General features: G+C 54.0%; 7 protein-coding genes across 7 annotated transcripts; 4 read left to right on the top strand and 3 right to left on the bottom strand.

Annotated features, from left to right (window-relative positions):
• Positions 1-215: 215 nt before the first annotated feature.
• Positions 216-1415, top strand: CLAFUR5_12773 (Short-chain dehydrogenase/reductase phmF; the record flags this gene model as incomplete). The annotated part of the gene is made up of 3 exons (XM_047911921.1): positions 216-687; positions 750-1236; positions 1292-1415. The coding sequence occupies 3 exons, from the start codon at positions 216-218 to the stop codon at positions 1413-1415; spliced, it is 1083 nt and encodes a 360-aa protein (XP_047767833.1).
• A 133-nt stretch (positions 1416-1548) lies between these two features.
• Positions 1549-4173, bottom strand: CLAFUR5_12774 (Chitin synthase regulatory factor 4; the record flags this gene model as incomplete). Its single annotated transcript, XM_047911922.1, has 2 exons — positions 1549-1560; positions 1615-4173. The coding sequence occupies 2 exons, from the start codon at positions 4171-4173 to the stop codon at positions 1549-1551; spliced, it is 2571 nt and encodes an 856-aa protein (XP_047767839.1).
• A 1114-nt stretch (positions 4174-5287) lies between these two features.
• On the bottom strand, positions 5288-6150 carry CLAFUR5_12775 (Dihydrolipoyllysine-residue acetyltransferase component of acetoin cleaving system; the record flags this gene model as incomplete). The annotated part of the gene is made up of 2 exons (XM_047911923.1): positions 5288-5658; positions 5709-6150. 2 exons carry the CDS (start codon positions 6148-6150, stop codon positions 5288-5290), a joined length of 813 nt encoding a protein of 270 aa, XP_047767838.1.
• A 530-nt stretch (positions 6151-6680) lies between these two features.
• On the top strand, positions 6681-7791 carry CLAFUR5_12776 (uncharacterized protein; the record flags this gene model as incomplete). Its single annotated transcript, XM_047911924.1, has 4 exons — positions 6681-6968; positions 7021-7530; positions 7587-7646; positions 7717-7791. The coding sequence occupies 4 exons, from the start codon at positions 6681-6683 to the stop codon at positions 7789-7791; spliced, it is 933 nt and encodes a 310-aa protein (XP_047768481.1).
• A 457-nt stretch (positions 7792-8248) lies between these two features.
• CLAFUR5_12777 (GTP-binding protein rhoA) lies at positions 8249-10425 on the top strand (the record flags this gene model as incomplete). The annotated part of the gene is made up of 3 exons (XM_047911925.1): positions 8249-10033; positions 10090-10203; positions 10255-10425. The coding sequence occupies 3 exons, from the start codon at positions 8249-8251 to the stop codon at positions 10423-10425; spliced, it is 2070 nt and encodes a 689-aa protein (XP_047767837.1).
• Positions 10426-11566: 1141 nt separating this feature from the next.
• On the top strand, positions 11567-14152 carry CLAFUR5_12778 (Calcium channel; the record flags this gene model as incomplete). The annotated part of the gene is made up of 3 exons (XM_047911926.1): positions 11567-11590; positions 11729-12173; positions 12228-14152. 3 exons carry the CDS (start codon positions 11567-11569, stop codon positions 14150-14152), a joined length of 2394 nt encoding a protein of 797 aa, XP_047767832.1.
• A 55-nt stretch (positions 14153-14207) lies between these two features.
• On the bottom strand, positions 14208-14989 carry CLAFUR5_12779 (Putative glutathione-dependent formaldehyde-activating enzyme; the record flags this gene model as incomplete). Its single annotated transcript, XM_047911927.1, has 5 exons — positions 14208-14364; positions 14450-14503; positions 14575-14651; positions 14764-14834; positions 14896-14989. 5 exons carry the CDS (start codon positions 14987-14989, stop codon positions 14208-14210), a joined length of 453 nt encoding a protein of 150 aa, XP_047767831.1.
• Between the last annotated feature and the right edge of the window lie 368 nt (positions 14990-15357).

A 15357-nucleotide genomic window follows, 5' to 3' on the forward strand; every position in this document is an offset into this window, starting at 1 on the left:
TAGACATTTTCCCTGCCGTCAGACTGATGATGCTCACTCTGATGGTGTCGATGGGAAAGGAAATGGAAAATTGGTCAAAGTCGAGGAAGTCGCAATGCAATGGCCACAAAGCCATGAGAACGCCCACAGTGGCTCCAATGCCCCTCCACGCCATCGTACGATCCACCTCCCACTTCCACCATGAACCCCATACCAACACCACCCCAACTCCACAAATGCGGCTCCTCACCACACTCCTCGCCCTCATCGCCATAATCTACTACCTCCTCCCCCTCCTCCTCGCCGAAGTCTTTCCCTGGCAATACCTCTGGGCCCAACGCAAAGGGCGCCCCACCGTTCTTCAAACCACCTACTCCGGCCGCACAATCCTCATCACCGGGGCCAACGGCGCGTACGGATCCCGCGCCGCCAAACTCTTCGCTCTCCGCGATGCAGAGAGGCTCATTCTGGTTGATGTGAGGGACTGTAGTCATTTGAAGGAGGAGATTGAGAGGGAGGTTGAAGCTTTAGGGAATGGGAAGCGATGTCCACAGATTCTTGTGTGGACTGTTGATATGATGACTTTTGCTGGATGTCAGGAATTGGCGGAGAAGGTGAAGGGATTGGAGAGTGGTCTTGATCATGTTCTAATGACGATGGGAATCCTCTCCTTCGCACGGAAAGAATCACCGGAAGGGTGGGAAACCTGTAACACTTCCCCTCCCCCCTCCCCCTCCCCCCTCAAACCCCTACTAACACCACCATCCCAGCCCTCCAAGTAAACTACCTCTCCAACGCCTGCGCTGCCCTCCTAATGCTTCCACACATCCGTTCCTCGCCATCCAACCCCAACCCTCCAGTATTGACGTTCATAACCTCCTTCGGAATCTTCCCGGCCTCACCAACCATGTCCCTCCCCAAGACGGGATCCTACCTGAAGCACTTAAGCAACAACAAAGACGGCATGGCTCAAAAGCATCAGTACGGACGCTCCAAAGGATTGCTGCTTTACTTCGCCCGCGAACTCGCTACACGTCTCAGCGCCGGTTCCGGACTTCCCAGGGTTACCGTCACGAGTGCGGATCCTGGCACGGCTTGGACGGGGTTGACGCAGCCGAATAAAGCCGAGTTCATCACCAGAGTCATCACAGATTTCGGCGCTCGACCTCCAGAATTTGGAGCTGCGGCGTTGGTCAATGGCGTGAGCGCTGATGCGAGTAAGCATGGGAAAATCCTGCACGACTTTAGCACTGTGCCGTAAGTCCTCATCCTGTTCGCAAAATTTCTTCCCAGAGGCTAACCACTTTATCAGATATCCCCCCTTTATGGAGCGGCAAAGCGGTCGTCTGGCGCAGGAACGTGTCTGGAAAGAGACTCGCGAGGAGTTAGAAGCAAAAGTGCCTGAGATCAAGGCGGTGTACGATCAGCTTGATTGAAGACTGTAGTGGTTGGTCCGGAAGGACAAGAGCTATGCTGTACAATACCCTGGACCAGCCTGACTGGAATGCAAAAGAACGCCTCGCTCGTGCTATTCAAGTCCCATGTGGTATCACTTCAATCATTTCGCGGTTACATTACAACCTGTGAGGAACGTTAGTAAGTCGCGACACATGTCATCAGGTCAGGAGCACTTACACAATCCTTCTCCGCGGGCCCTGCAGGTACACCCATCTCTTCGAACGTCTTTGGTCCTTTGCCTGGCGGTCTTGCTGCGGTGACCTGTGCCGCTGTCGATGGCTTGGGTGCCGACTCTTTCGCGGGAGGCTTATAAGCACTCCCCTCGGGAGGCTTAGGGCCACTCCCACTGGGTGTCGGTCTCCTTTGATCTGGCGGAGGTTGTGACTCCGGCCTCGATGCGTTCCCTTGTGTCGGGTTGTTGAAGTTCGGCATACTGTGATTCGACTGAAGATTCTGGTACTGCGGTAGTGCTTGGTCCTGGCCGCGGTTGTATCGATCGCCTCGGCTACCTCTGCGTTCTCGTCGTTCTCGCCATGTTGGGTCTTGTGGCACTTCTGCCTTGCCAGAGTGCGGTGCTGCGAAGCCAATGTCAACGCCAGGAGCGCCTGCAGGAGCAGTAGGTGCATGTTGAGGTTGGCCTGGTCCGGGAGGCGCTGGTCCAGTGCTGTGCGGCCGACCGTTCTGCATTCCAGCCGGGCCTGAAGCCACACGATCTGACATACCAGGCCTAGTACGAGGATCATGCGGATGCAGTGGTGGACCACCTTGAGCATAGCCGGCGGAGCCTTGTCCGTAAGCTGGCGCCGACGTCTGCCGCTGTTCATACGGGCGTGCTGTCTGTGGCCGAAGCCCACCTCCCAACGGTGCTGGCGCGAGTCGTCCGGGATATGGTTGTTGCCTCGTGGGTACGGACGCAGTAGAGTTTGGTCGGAAGTTCGGGTCGCCATGATGATCACTTCTTATGCCGAAAGCAGATGTAGGACGATCTGCGTTGATTGTAGTGGCAGGTCTTGGGCCTTGTGGTCCTCCCGGGTTGAAGAAGCCACCAGCTGGGCCAGTGCCCACTTGAGGCGAGGTGTGTGCACCCGGAGGAGGGCCATCACTCATTGGATAGGGCGCAACAGAGGTGGGCCTTGCATCAAGTGCTGGTAGATGTCCAATCTGTGGAGGGCCGTTGTCTTCAGGATATGGAGTTCTGCTGGAGTTTCTAGAAGGCTGCACTGCACCATAGCCATCGCCATAAGGTGCGCCAGATGCACTCTCCTCGATCGTGCCCACCGAAGGTTGCTGTCTTTGGAACCTCGTCGGTCGTTGTCCCCGCATTGAACCGTGCTGTAATTTGATCCTGTTGATCGCAGTCTTCTCGTGGTCTGTCCTTGTGAGCACCTGTTTCCTGGATAAGCCTTCAAGGCGGTTCTTGGCATCGCTGTTGCCGTGCTTGGCCGCTTTCTGATACCACTCTTCCGCCTTTTCGAGATCCACGGGCACGTGCATGCCGATCTCGTTGAAGTAGCCGAGAGCGAATTCTGCCGTAGGAAGAGCTCCAGATGCTGCTCGTTCGGCGTATGTGTATGCTAGCTCTTCATTCTTTGGAAAGAGACCTTCTGAGCCGACCAGGAACCATTTGCTGAGTGCCATGTCCGCATCAGATTCTCCCTGCTTCGATGCCAATGCGTTGTAGTGTATTGAAAGTGCCGGACTGAATTCGCAACCCATTGACCCAAGCTCGTATGCTGATCCCATCTTAACCTGTGCTTTGGCAAACTTCATGTAAGCGGCCTTTTCAATGTACTGTTTCGCCAGCTGCTCATTAAGCTCCAGATACTGCTCCGGAACAACGACCTGTGGTAGCTCTCTTGCGAGCAGCATCCCATAAACATACGCGCCCTGTGCTGCGTTCTCGTCCGCTCCCTCCGCAGACTTTCTGATCAGCTCAATGCCTTTCGTGTAATCCTGTTGTTGGCCGTGCTGTCCTCGTATTGTCATCATTCCAAGTCTGTAGCAAGACGCAGCGTCCCCTGCATCGACACCTCTGTGATAGTGCCGTAGTGCTTTGGCCGGGTCATTGTATCCTTCGTATAACATGCCGATCCTGTACTCGGCTCGAACGTAGCCTCTGTCGGCAGCTCTCGAATAGCACCTGAACGCCTCCTTCTTATCCTCCCGCTGACCGTACCTGCCCCACTCCAGCCACATGCCTCGAAGAAACTCTGCCCGCGGGTGATGCTGGTCTGCTAGGAATGTGACAATGTTCATGGCATCCGATTTGAGCTGGTGCTCTATCCTCGGCGTCGCTGCTCGCGCCTGCTGTGGCTTGAGCGCCGCCAACCGTTCTGCCTCTACTGCGCATATTGCAACATGTGTCAGAGCATCCTGTGCCCACGCTAGTTGCATCTCCGGGTCGTTCGAGTTGAGCACAGGCAGGCGCGCATTCTCGAGTCGCGCTTCGAGCTCATCATCGGAGGGAGGAACGTTCGGCGGCGGGTTCTGCAGCTTGGGAAAGGGCGATAGGTGCGGTGTGTTGGCTTCGGGCGGGCTCACGTACGACGATCGCGACTGCCCGTTCAGGTCCATGTGCTGAAGGCCCCCAGCGATCTGGTTCGACATGTCCGGGTTGATCCTCTGCGGTTCGGGGGCCATCAGCGGCGGACTGGCCACTGGCATGTAGTAGTCATCGTCGAAGCCGCCGGGCACAAAGGTCGAGCTCATGGCGGGTGGGTGGCCGTAATTCGCCATTTTCGCAGGGAAGCCGGGCAGCGCCTAGATGTGCATCGGCATATGAGTGACTGGTGGAGCACTCCTTGTATGTCTTCCTGCACAGGCGATCGTCTAGCTGCAAGCTGCGGCTGGTCTTCAAGTTCGTCGGACGATGTCTGCAAACGGCAGTGTGTCAACCATAGTCTTGGTGCGAGTGCCCGACGCTGCCTTCTCGGTGCGGTGGTGGTAGTGGTGGATGTCGCGGCGCAAGTACGAGCGACATGTGGTAGTGGATGCGATTAATCACAGGCCATCTCGAATGCACGCAGGATCCATGTTTGGAGCCTTGCGCTGGCCATGCACGTCCCTTGACGAATCCGATGACGACTCACCTCTGATTCTGGCAAGAATGCCAACGCTCCCTCTAATCGCTCGTCCTCAGGCCTCCTATTCGAAAATATCGGGAGATGTGCACGGATAACTCGGTGCGATGTGCCTCTCACATGTGTCGCGAGTAGGAAAAGGCCTCATGCAAGCGCATCGGGCTGGAGATTGTTGTTTTGTTGTCGCAGGATTGGGGCTGGCGAGCAAGTCTCGAAACACAGCCCCCATCTGCTCCCAGAACAGAAACACCACAAGACACTAGTCGCACATCTGTACCATCATGCCTGTCATCTACGGCACTGCGGAAAGGCTTGATCCGATGGTTCGCCAATCTCCAGCTACTCCAGCGAGCTGATGGTGGCTGCACGAACGCAGGTACCGCTTACTTACAGCTGCTCTGCCATGGCACTCTCTCCATCCTGCCACCACGTGGACGGTGGTCAGACGGCATGTCGTTCGTAGGCAGTGTACGGGCCTTCTGCTGTGCCTCGCACGTTGCAGGCAGCGACTATTGACAGCTGATCCGTACGACATCACGTCATGTGTATTGTCGCAGCAAACGAGAGAACGAAGCACAGGATCACGTTCCATGGAGCAGACGAGAGACAGGCTACTGAAGCTGACAGCATGGGCAGGTGCCACGTTCTGAGCATAGCATGCTCTAACATCGAGCTTGTGCAAACTCAAGACTAACCCCAAGCTATTGAGATACGACCATACGAGTGAGATTTCTCCTCCGGAACGACGAATACGCCAGCGCTCGGTACAATCATGCATTGGCGACCTTGAATGCAAAGGCCGCAATCTCCTTCGCAACCTGCTCCGGAGCCTCGATACAATGCCAATGGCCAACGCCCTTCAACACCTTCAACTCCTTTTGCTGGCTGCCGAGGTGTGAGTGGATATACTGACAGCCCTCCATCGGTGCAGACTTGTCCTCGTCACCGGCGAGGATTAATGCTGGTGCCTTGATTAGTTCGAAGCCAGCATCCTTCATGTTCACGATGACCTCGCAATGCGAGGCGTACGCCTTCGGATCCTGGTTCGTGATGAGCTCTCTGATGAATGCCCTGTGCAGCGGTGTTGACTTGGCGTTCGTAGCGGCTTGCGGGACAGAGTTCGCAAGAGGATCCATGCCATCTGATTTATCGTCAGCGAAGGCACGGAGGGAACTCGAGTATACTACTCGCCTTTGGTCACAGTTTCGATCCTGGATTGGAAGACTGCAGGATTGACACTCGATGGGTTCACTGGACCAATGCCAACCACTCCCGCCACACGATCCGGATACTTTGCTGCGATCGTGAAAGCCATCGGACCTCCCATGGAATGACCGGCGATGATCGCTTTCCGAATGTTGACATGATCCATCATTGCAACCACATCATCTGCCAATTGCTCCAGAGTGAGCTTCTCGCCCTGCGACTTTGACTGGGCAGCACCGTATGTGCTGAGTGCTAAACAGTGATGACCTTGGAGCTCCGGCTGACCAATCACTGGGACGTAGTAGTTCTGAGAAGAGCCAAGGCCGTGGATCATCACAATCGGTAAGTGATTGTCGATAATAGTGGCGCCTTGCTGCTTGGTGTCCATGTAGTGGATCCGGTGGCCATTAACGGTCGCGAACGGCATTTTGAGTCTGACAAACCTGCCGAGACTTCGGTTGGTAGCGTTCAGAGGCTTGTAAGAGAGGGATGCTTTGGTGTTTGCTCATACTACAAACATCGAATGTTGGAGGTACGTTCGAGCAATATGGAAAGAGTGATCGGACCGAGACCCGAACTGCTGACGTAACACAGCAGATCCGACCCGAAGATGCCGATGAAAGAACGACCAGGCTCACTCCTAAACATCTTCGTCTCCTTGAGGCTCCGGCGATGCTATGCACCTGTCGACATTGAAACGGGGAGGATCTCGACTACCATAATGATAAGCTTCGACCAACATACATACACATTACAGTAAGCCCACGCGCCATATCACACTAGAAGCGGAGGATCAGCCGCAGCTGTAGGGCATAAGGTTTGCCACGAGATCAGCTTCTGGTATGACGAGGATTCTTCTGCAAGCCTATAGAGGCGGCAAGACGCGTCGAAAGCATCCTGGAAGTGGAAGCTAATGTCGACTTTCACCCTATCCTTGATACCATATCGCCTTCAACCATGTCGACCAATGGAGATGTCAGCAGAACACCCACCCGCGTCTTTGTCTTCGATACCATGCGGACGAGATCGTTTCTGTTCATGAGATACTTCTCTACTAATCCAAAACTCCACCCGCAGCTGTTCACATTCATACACGCATCATGGCTTGGTTCAGAGAACTGGTGGCAGCACTGCCGACCGTGTGGCATGGCTCGTTACGAGGGCCTCACAAACTTCATGGGACCAGACACGATAAAAAGCTCCCAAAAAGCCTACGAAGACTTCGTGCACGAATCAGAGAAGCAGGTAGGATAATGCCCTGTAAATCGTTTCCGCAAGCTGCTCACCAAAACACCAGGGCCGCACCTCCTTCGCCAAAGAACACATCTTCAACGTCCTCAAAACCGACCCCCTCTTCAACCTCCTCCGCAACCCCAACTCCACACTTTCCGGAACAGAAAACCCAACCCACATCCCCACGCCCCTCTTCAACACCCTAACCCCCATCTTCATAATCCGCCACCCGATCCTCAAACTCTCCTCAACATACCGCGACGTCGTCGCCATGTCCACATTACGCCACGATGATGAAGACGCTGACATCATTATGTCTTACAAGTTTCTCCGCTGCCTCTTTGATCTCTTCCGAGAGCGGGGGCAGGAGCCGATTGTGGTGGATGCGGAGGATACTCTCTGGCGGGCTAAGGAGATGACGACGAATGTTTGTGCGAGGATTGGACTGGAGGTGGGGGAGGTGAGGGAGACGTGGAAGAAGGTGGAGGACGGGGAGAGGACGGGGAATGCGATGATTAGGGAGTGGTTGGGGACTATGTATGAAAGTGAGGGGATTGAGAGGCCGGATGTGAGGGTGAATTATTCAAGATTTGTCCAACGATGTGGATCCATGACTGATATTCGGATTAGCCGCAGATTCCTGACATCAACACCGCCTATGCGAGTTGGCAGAAGGCTTACGGCGACGAGGTGAGTTTTGCACACTTACAACGTCAATATTGGTGGATATGCTCGGAGCAGTGGACTGACCTTCACACAGGCAGCGGATAAGTTGAGGCTGTGGTATGATCAGGCCATGACCCATTACGAGTATATGGTAAAGTTCAAGGCTTGATATCCGTTGGGTTGGTGCTTGTTTTGAGGCGCTGTGTTGGATGAAGCACATGAAGCAGAGCTTGAGCTTCGCCGCTTCGGAGCCCCTGTGGCATCCGCATAAAGTCGGTCAAGTGCAGATGAGGTCTGGATTGTCTCGTGAGAGCCCTGCATAAGTTGCGCAGCTAGCTGCACTCGAGACATACTCCAATATCGCGGTGGACGCCTACAAAAACCTGTCTGAAAAGAAATGTGGTATCACAGCTTCGGTGGTGGTTGCGTGGGACAAGCCGCCTGTCCCAGCTGTGGCGGCGGTCCAGCTCGCGAATGTGCAGTAGCGTTGCATACCTCTCGGCTCGCCTCAGCTCTCAGCCTTTCAGCACCTCGATTGTCACAGCTTGGGTTGTTTGTCGCGAGAGCACTGAAAGACATGCAGAATGAGAATGTTTAACGAAAGCAGCACTTCCTAACCATCAAGCATGCCCGACGCCGAGACGGTCCTGTCTTGTGAAAGTAAATCCCAAGTCGTTCAGGAGTCTGTGGGTATGCACGAAGAGTACACCGGTGGATCGCGGTCTCAGTCTCCGCCTGTTGGGATTGTAGTCGATCGCAGCGAAGATGGGGACAGTTATGACTCGGACGCAGAACTGGATATCGTGATGACTACGGCATTACTAGGGAATGGGAAGAGGAAGCTGGCCGCCGGGGACCTGGCGGCGGCTGAAAGAGTGTTCCACAAATGCTCTGCCAGACTTCCGAGCACTTTTGCGGACGTCTGCTTAGATGATCCGTCGGACACTCGGGCGATGACTCTAGACCATATCTTTCGAACCGATAGCATCCTGGACACACCGACAGATGGCACTTATCACATTGGAGTACCAACTCGCCTATCCTATGCGAAAGCAAAACTCGTTGGACACGATGTTCAAGAACCACCGGCACGAAACGTTTCACTCTTGAACACGATCGACCAGTTGCCGTCTTCTCTCGAGCACCACACACGCGACGTAGCATCTCAGCTGATCACTGACTGCCCAGAGACATTACCAGAACTTGATCATGTTGTAGGCAGCGCTTGCCAGGTAGACGGGGTTTCAATACCAGCCCCTTTGACGAGAAGGAATTCTTGGACCCAGGCCGACATTGATTATGAGAAATTGTTAGGCACCGACAAGCGAGCTCCTCTCGAGTCCGACAATCTCTCGCGCAGTAGAGCCTCGGCACTGCAACCCCAAGCTACTGACGCTTGGGAGGAGAAGAAGATAGCGCAGCGGTCGTGGGCTCGTCGAAATGGCAAAAGAGTCTCTCGAGCATCCCGTGCTCGCCCTCTGCTTCCGGGACTCGATGCCAGCACAGCTCCTATCCCAAAACCGAGAGTCGCTGGTGTCAATCCTGAAGTGTCAACGGCCTCTGCTGGAGTTGAGCACGGGCTCTACGGTCAGCACGAAGCTGGCTCGACATGGGCCGCGCCCAAGAGCATGCTCTATGGCAGGTCTGCTGCAAGAATGTCAATAGATGAGTGGCAGGAAAAGGAATTCGCGAAGCGACTAAGGGCCCATACATGGGAGGTCGATGTGAGCGCCAACGTCTACCCTTCTTATGTGATCGATTCTGAGCCGGATTTCGCTAATGCGACCTACGCTGCGCCATTTGCAGAGAACGAAAGGGAGCCCACTGGAAAGCATGATTCCGCATTGCTACTGGGAGGCGATCAGCAACATGGTCTCATGGACCACAAGATGCAAAGTAAGGCCGACTCTGAGCTCCCTAGCTTCAAGGACATGCGACCGGGAGAGTTCTCAACAATGCCCGATCGGAATCCTGATGGCGTACCAAGGCGTACACTGACCAGTGCGAGCGTTGTGTCTTATGCTACAACCATGTCCAGAGCCCGCTCAGCGGACTCTTCCACGACAATAAAGCCCAATAAGCGAGACAATGATCTGACCCCTACAGTCAGTGCGCCATCACGACCTCCAAAGCTCGTGCTCATTGGAGATGCACTGTGCGGGAAAACTGCAATCGCGAGGAGATTTGCGGACGGTGAATACAATGAGTCCTGGGGTCAGATCGGCGCTTTCAACTACAACATGTCCGTCGAGACAGATCGTCCGGGCAAAACAATCGAAATCGATCTCTGGGACACTGCTGGACAAGAAGAGTTCTCTCCGGTGAGGCAACTGGCTTATGTCAAGCCGCAGTGCATTCTCATCTGTTTTGCTGTTGATTCGATCGATTCCTTCGATGACGCGATGCATGCCGTGAGTGCCAACTCTGTCTCGAAGATTTTGTAGCGATCGACTAACAGTACCTGCAGTGGACCGGGGAAGTGTTCGAATTCTGTCGAGATGTACCGACCCTTCTTATCGGTTGCAAGACTGATCTCAGGCACCATGCAGGGTCCTTCCCACCGCCAGTATCGAGAGAGCAGGTGAGATGACCTTGGACACCTTCTATCACCGACAGAAGCTGACATTGCCAGGGAACCAAACTCGCAGCTGAGATTGGAGCTGGGAAGTATCTGGAGTGCTCCGCAAAGGAGAACACCGGTGTCGTAGAGGTCTTCGAGGCTGTTATGCAGCTTGGCCTTGCACAGAAGACGAAGAAGACGACGAAGAGGAAGAGCATCTTCGGCTTGTTAGGCTCCTACTGATCGATGCTGTACTCCGCGTAGCAAGAGAGTCTGTCTCCTGCTTTTGTTGTTCTTAGACTCACTTAGTGTTGTAACACACAGGGAAGATAGTCGAATTAGCCCGGTGATGCACTTGCCGTACATGTTGTTAGAGCTTGATCGTTTCGTGTCTGAATTGCACTGCAAAGGCACAAGGACATGTCCAGCGCCAGGCGTGGACCGGAACACAAAGGTAAATGTCGACGCCAAGACCTGGCACATGCTCACAGATTGAAACTTCATACTCGTACATTCACTATCCCAAAGCGGACCTTGACAACAAGCAAAAGAGTAAGGCGTTGCCAAAGACCAACAGAACTCAGTGCCATGGTCTTTTAAGAAGTAGGAGCTAGCTCACATGTGCAAAAAGAAAAGCTTTTGCATGGCTACATGCACTGGACAATTAGGTGATCGAAACCTAGACCTTCCGCAAGACACGAGTTCATGCAAAGCGGACGCGCTCTGGAGCGGATGTTAGTGCTGGAGCCGATGGTTCTATCGTTTCGACAACGTACACCACTGCGCCAATTGCCCGCATCATGATATGGCTCGCAGAGATGACACTCTGCACGATGATTGGCTGAGATTGCATGGGCGCCGGTCTGATCTCTCATATAGACTCAACCACATCAGTCAGCTCATACCGGGTTGAAGTCTGGAGTCGAAGTGTCGATCGGAGCCCAGGCAAGATGGATCTAGGCAATATCCTAAACAACTCGCGACGAATACGGCCACGAACATGCTCTGATGATCGAGAGAGATCTTCCGCAATTGAATGTTGCACTGATGTTCCGATGTTCTGCTGCAATTTTTGACTCGAAGCAGATCTCGGGGATCGCTTCCGAGGAGACCCGTAGATCGATCTTCTTGGGCAGAGCACCAACCATTTGTCTGAAACAAGCAAGGCAACTTGACGATGACTTTCATTGTCAGGTGTTCTGTTGTAGGTCTTTGTGATGAATAACTTCTGTCAGGCTGTTCCTTGAACATGAGCTGAAGTGGTGTTCGGCTTGGCAGATCCTCCGAAGCGAGCGCTTCAGCCCACCATCTTCTATAGCATACAGCATCGCAGCTATGTCATGCCAACCTGACCTCGTGGTGCGCTTCTTTGAAGCTGCCGATAATGGCGCGTAGATCGTTTGCACAGGTGAGCGATATACAGCAGCTGCATTGGCAACGATTGGCATCATCACGGCAGCGACACCCCGCCGCGTCATGGTGCAGCTTTCCGTGAACAAAGAACTTCGCTGCAGCTAACACACTAACCATCAAAATGCGAATATAGCCGGATCGGTTGACGACGATGGATGGAGATGGCGATACGGCGCCCACGTCACTCTCGCGAACGACAACACAACTGGAGGAACAACGACGGCCCAGCTCGATAGAAGCCAACGACCAACACAGCTTCACGTACGGTACAACACCACGCAACGACTCCAACGACGATGCCTCATCACAACATATCCGCATGGCATCGCCAGTACGGCCACGCTTACCTACACGCAACACCTTACGAGGGACCAGCGCCGCAAAGCTTCAAGAGGCATTGCGACTAGCTCGAGCACGAGAAGAGCAGGAAACATTGCTTGGCGAGAACGAAGAGGCAGACGATGATGGATGCTATCCTCCTAGGAAGAACTCCGATCCAACAGTGCCGAATCCGCACGCTGAGCTACCGGTGTATACTACAATACACAAGATCAGACGGCTCATCATAGCCAGTCTTGGTAGGCGCAACAGCAATTGCATAAATGCTCTGTTATGCTAACGCATGCGGCCAGACGATCCATACAGCAACGAGCAATTGAAGAGTCCCAGAATGAACGTCGCCGTCGTCAGGCCGTTGATCGATCACTTATACGATGCAGACGATGTATCTGTCGTCTTTTGCCTACTGGTCAATCGCGCACAGTTCCTGCGAGAACAGTCCTACCAGGCACACCACCAAACTGTCAACATTACCCGAGCCAACCTCTGCGAAATCGTTGCGAGTAGAATTCTGCGGCGATTCGACGAGGACCACGAAGGACGAATGGGTCTGCTGAAAGTGGCGCATGTCCTTGTCGCTGGCTTTGAGCCATTTCAGAACGCACCTCGAGACATCACCCGTGACCACCGGACCGACCTACATTGGACCGTCAAATGGAAGCTGGCACGACCGGAATACCAGCGAATGCTTACAGCACTGGAAGTCGCGATCGTGACAGAAGCAAAAATGTTCCTGTCTTCCTCGGCATGTCAAAAGATTGTTGAGAATGTGTATCGCGGCCGTATCATCTATACGCCCACATCCTTCATCGACATCCTGCCAGACCACTACAAGAACCGCGGCATCACACTTTACGATCCTCGAAAGGCACCTTACCTCAACCAGTATCGACTGATAGTACCCAGGACGAGAAGCTTGATCGAAACAGTGCAATTCGTGATACTTTTGGTGCTATACCTCGCACTGATGATCTCCACAGCAGAAGAAAAAGGACCGAGCCATCTCAGCTTCACTGCGTTGGAGTTCGTCTTCGTTGTCTACGCCATTGGCTGGAACGTGGATGAATTGGCGAGTATCACCGAACACGGCTGGACTGTGCATACCGAGAACCTGTGGTCATTCCTCGATCTTGCCTTCGTCTTAATATTCTGGACATACTTTGGCATTCGCATACACGCCCTTCGAGTCGGAGATCCAGAGTATAGCCTACTCGCAGAACAGATCCTATCACTAGGCGCACCGGTTCTCCTCCCGAGGCTGGCTTTCTGCCTCATGTCCGAGAATATGCTCTTCATCTCCCTCCGTGCCATGATGGCCGATTTCACCTTTCTCACTGTGCTCGCCTGCTGGTGCTTTGGGGGCTTCATCTTGGCTCTATCGTGGCTGTCCGAAGGTCAAGAAGGGTTCCTTAACCACACCGTCATCACAATCTGCAAATGGATGCTCTGGATCTGGTTCGGTCTTGACGGCACAGGCGTCCAGCGCTCGGTCGAAATGCACTGGTTTCTTGGACCTCTTTTGATGATCACCTTTGCGTTTCTGGGCAACACACTCTTCCTCACAATTTTAGTGGCGATGCTGAGCAATACTTACAACAACCTCTCTCGCAACGCCACAGCAGAGATCGAATTCCGTCGCGCAGTCTTGACATTCGAAGGCGTCAAGTCTGATGCGATCTTCGCATACAGGCCACCGCTCAACGTCATCGCCCTCATCGTCCTCTTACCACTAAAGTTCATCCTATCAGCCCGCTGGTTCCACAAAGTCAACATCACCGCCATCCGGATCCTCAACTTCCCGATCCTCATCCTCATCACTCTATACGAGCGCCGCTACCTCTGGAAACGAGCTCGATTCCTCTCACCACCGAGAAAGCATACATGGCTCAGTATGTGGGAACGCTTTGGAGCGCATGGGGATCTTCAAGCTGTGTTTGACACGGATCCGCCGCAGAGTGTGCTGGATGAGATGGATGATGTGGATGATGTGTTTACGGAGTACGATGAGATGGACTTCGCGACAGCGGTGAGGACTAGACGGGGGAGTAGGGCGTTCAGTGATGCGAGTGGAGTGTTTGGGGGTGCTGGGATGAGTAGGAGTCGGAGTAGGATGAATGGGTTTAGACGGAGAGCGACGACGCAGGCTAGTTTGGGGACGATGGATGGGGGAGGGACTAGGGATGATGATTTGCCGGAGCCGGAGGGGAATGGGGTTTGATAGATGTGGTATAATACGACATGATATGGTGTGTGTGCTGTATCGTTGTATGGAACTATTCCTTCTGCACGGCCTTGTCAAAAGTCCTATCGGGTGAGACGGTGGTGGTCTGGGTAAGGAAAGACGCGCGATGAACACACCATTGTTCGGTGTCGGGGACCCAGGAGTCGAAGTCGTCGAGCGTACCGGCTGTGACGCTGACGATTTCGTCCCTAGACACAGGAAGACGCTATCAGCAGTGGATTCAACGAGGCTATCGAAAATGTGCCAAAGCATCCCGGGGGTCGGTGATCGTACCACAATGGTGTATAGGCGAACAGCTTGCTGCCGCACTGGGAGCAGAAGTCTCGCCTAGTATGGTGGTATGTCAGTCCGCCTTGATCGATGGGCATCGATGCATAAGGTATAAGACAAGGGCTTACTTCAGCTTCGTTCCCGAGTCGGTAGCGATGTCGCAGTACTCCTTTTGGTGCTCTGCGCCTTGCGTTACTTTGGAGCCCTGTGGAGGTGGTGGGTGGTTAGCCAATTGTGGCACGGCAGGTAGCAGTGCGTGGAGTAGGAGACACGTGAGTGGCAAGGTGTAGGGTGAGGTGGCAAGGCACGTATCTTACATCGCGTGGGCAGATCGATGCCAGCAAGAATGCCGAGCCCGTGGCCCTTCTGCAGTTTAGGCAGTGGCAGACTGGATCACGATATCAACAATGCCATCCCACGCCAGGTCGCTAGCTTTCATTACGGCATACCAGTGTTGTAGTACGGCTTCGCACTGGGTCCTGCGAGTTTATATTTGATGGCGCCGCAGAGACATTGGCCTGTCTTTGTTGGTGATGAGGCCATTCTCAATCCATGTGTCGAGATGTACGACCATCAAGGTGTACATACAGCATGACACGGCATGGCACAGCACGAGCAAACGTGACAGTGACAGCTGTGTAGCACGGCACGAGACCACTTGCTGCTCCACCAGAGGTATTGCTGCTGCATCCTCGGCAATACTCATTGGCTGCGTCCACTACTCGATCCATGCGGACGGATGCCTTCTTGAAGAGGCTGTCAGCGCCGTGGCGGAGACACTCCATCAGTGCTGCGATGTCGTTCGTGCATCATGGGTTGACTGAGGCAGAAGCGGCGGGAGCACAACGCACTCGATCGATGAACGTGGACTGTGGACGTGGATGCCATGACCGGTGTGCTAGTTTAGCTCT

Source organism: Fulvia fulva, chromosome 11 (assembly GCF_020509005.1).
Source record: "Fulvia fulva chromosome 11, complete sequence".
Classification (NCBI taxonomy): domain Eukaryota; kingdom Fungi; phylum Ascomycota; class Dothideomycetes; order Mycosphaerellales; family Mycosphaerellaceae; genus Fulvia; species Fulvia fulva.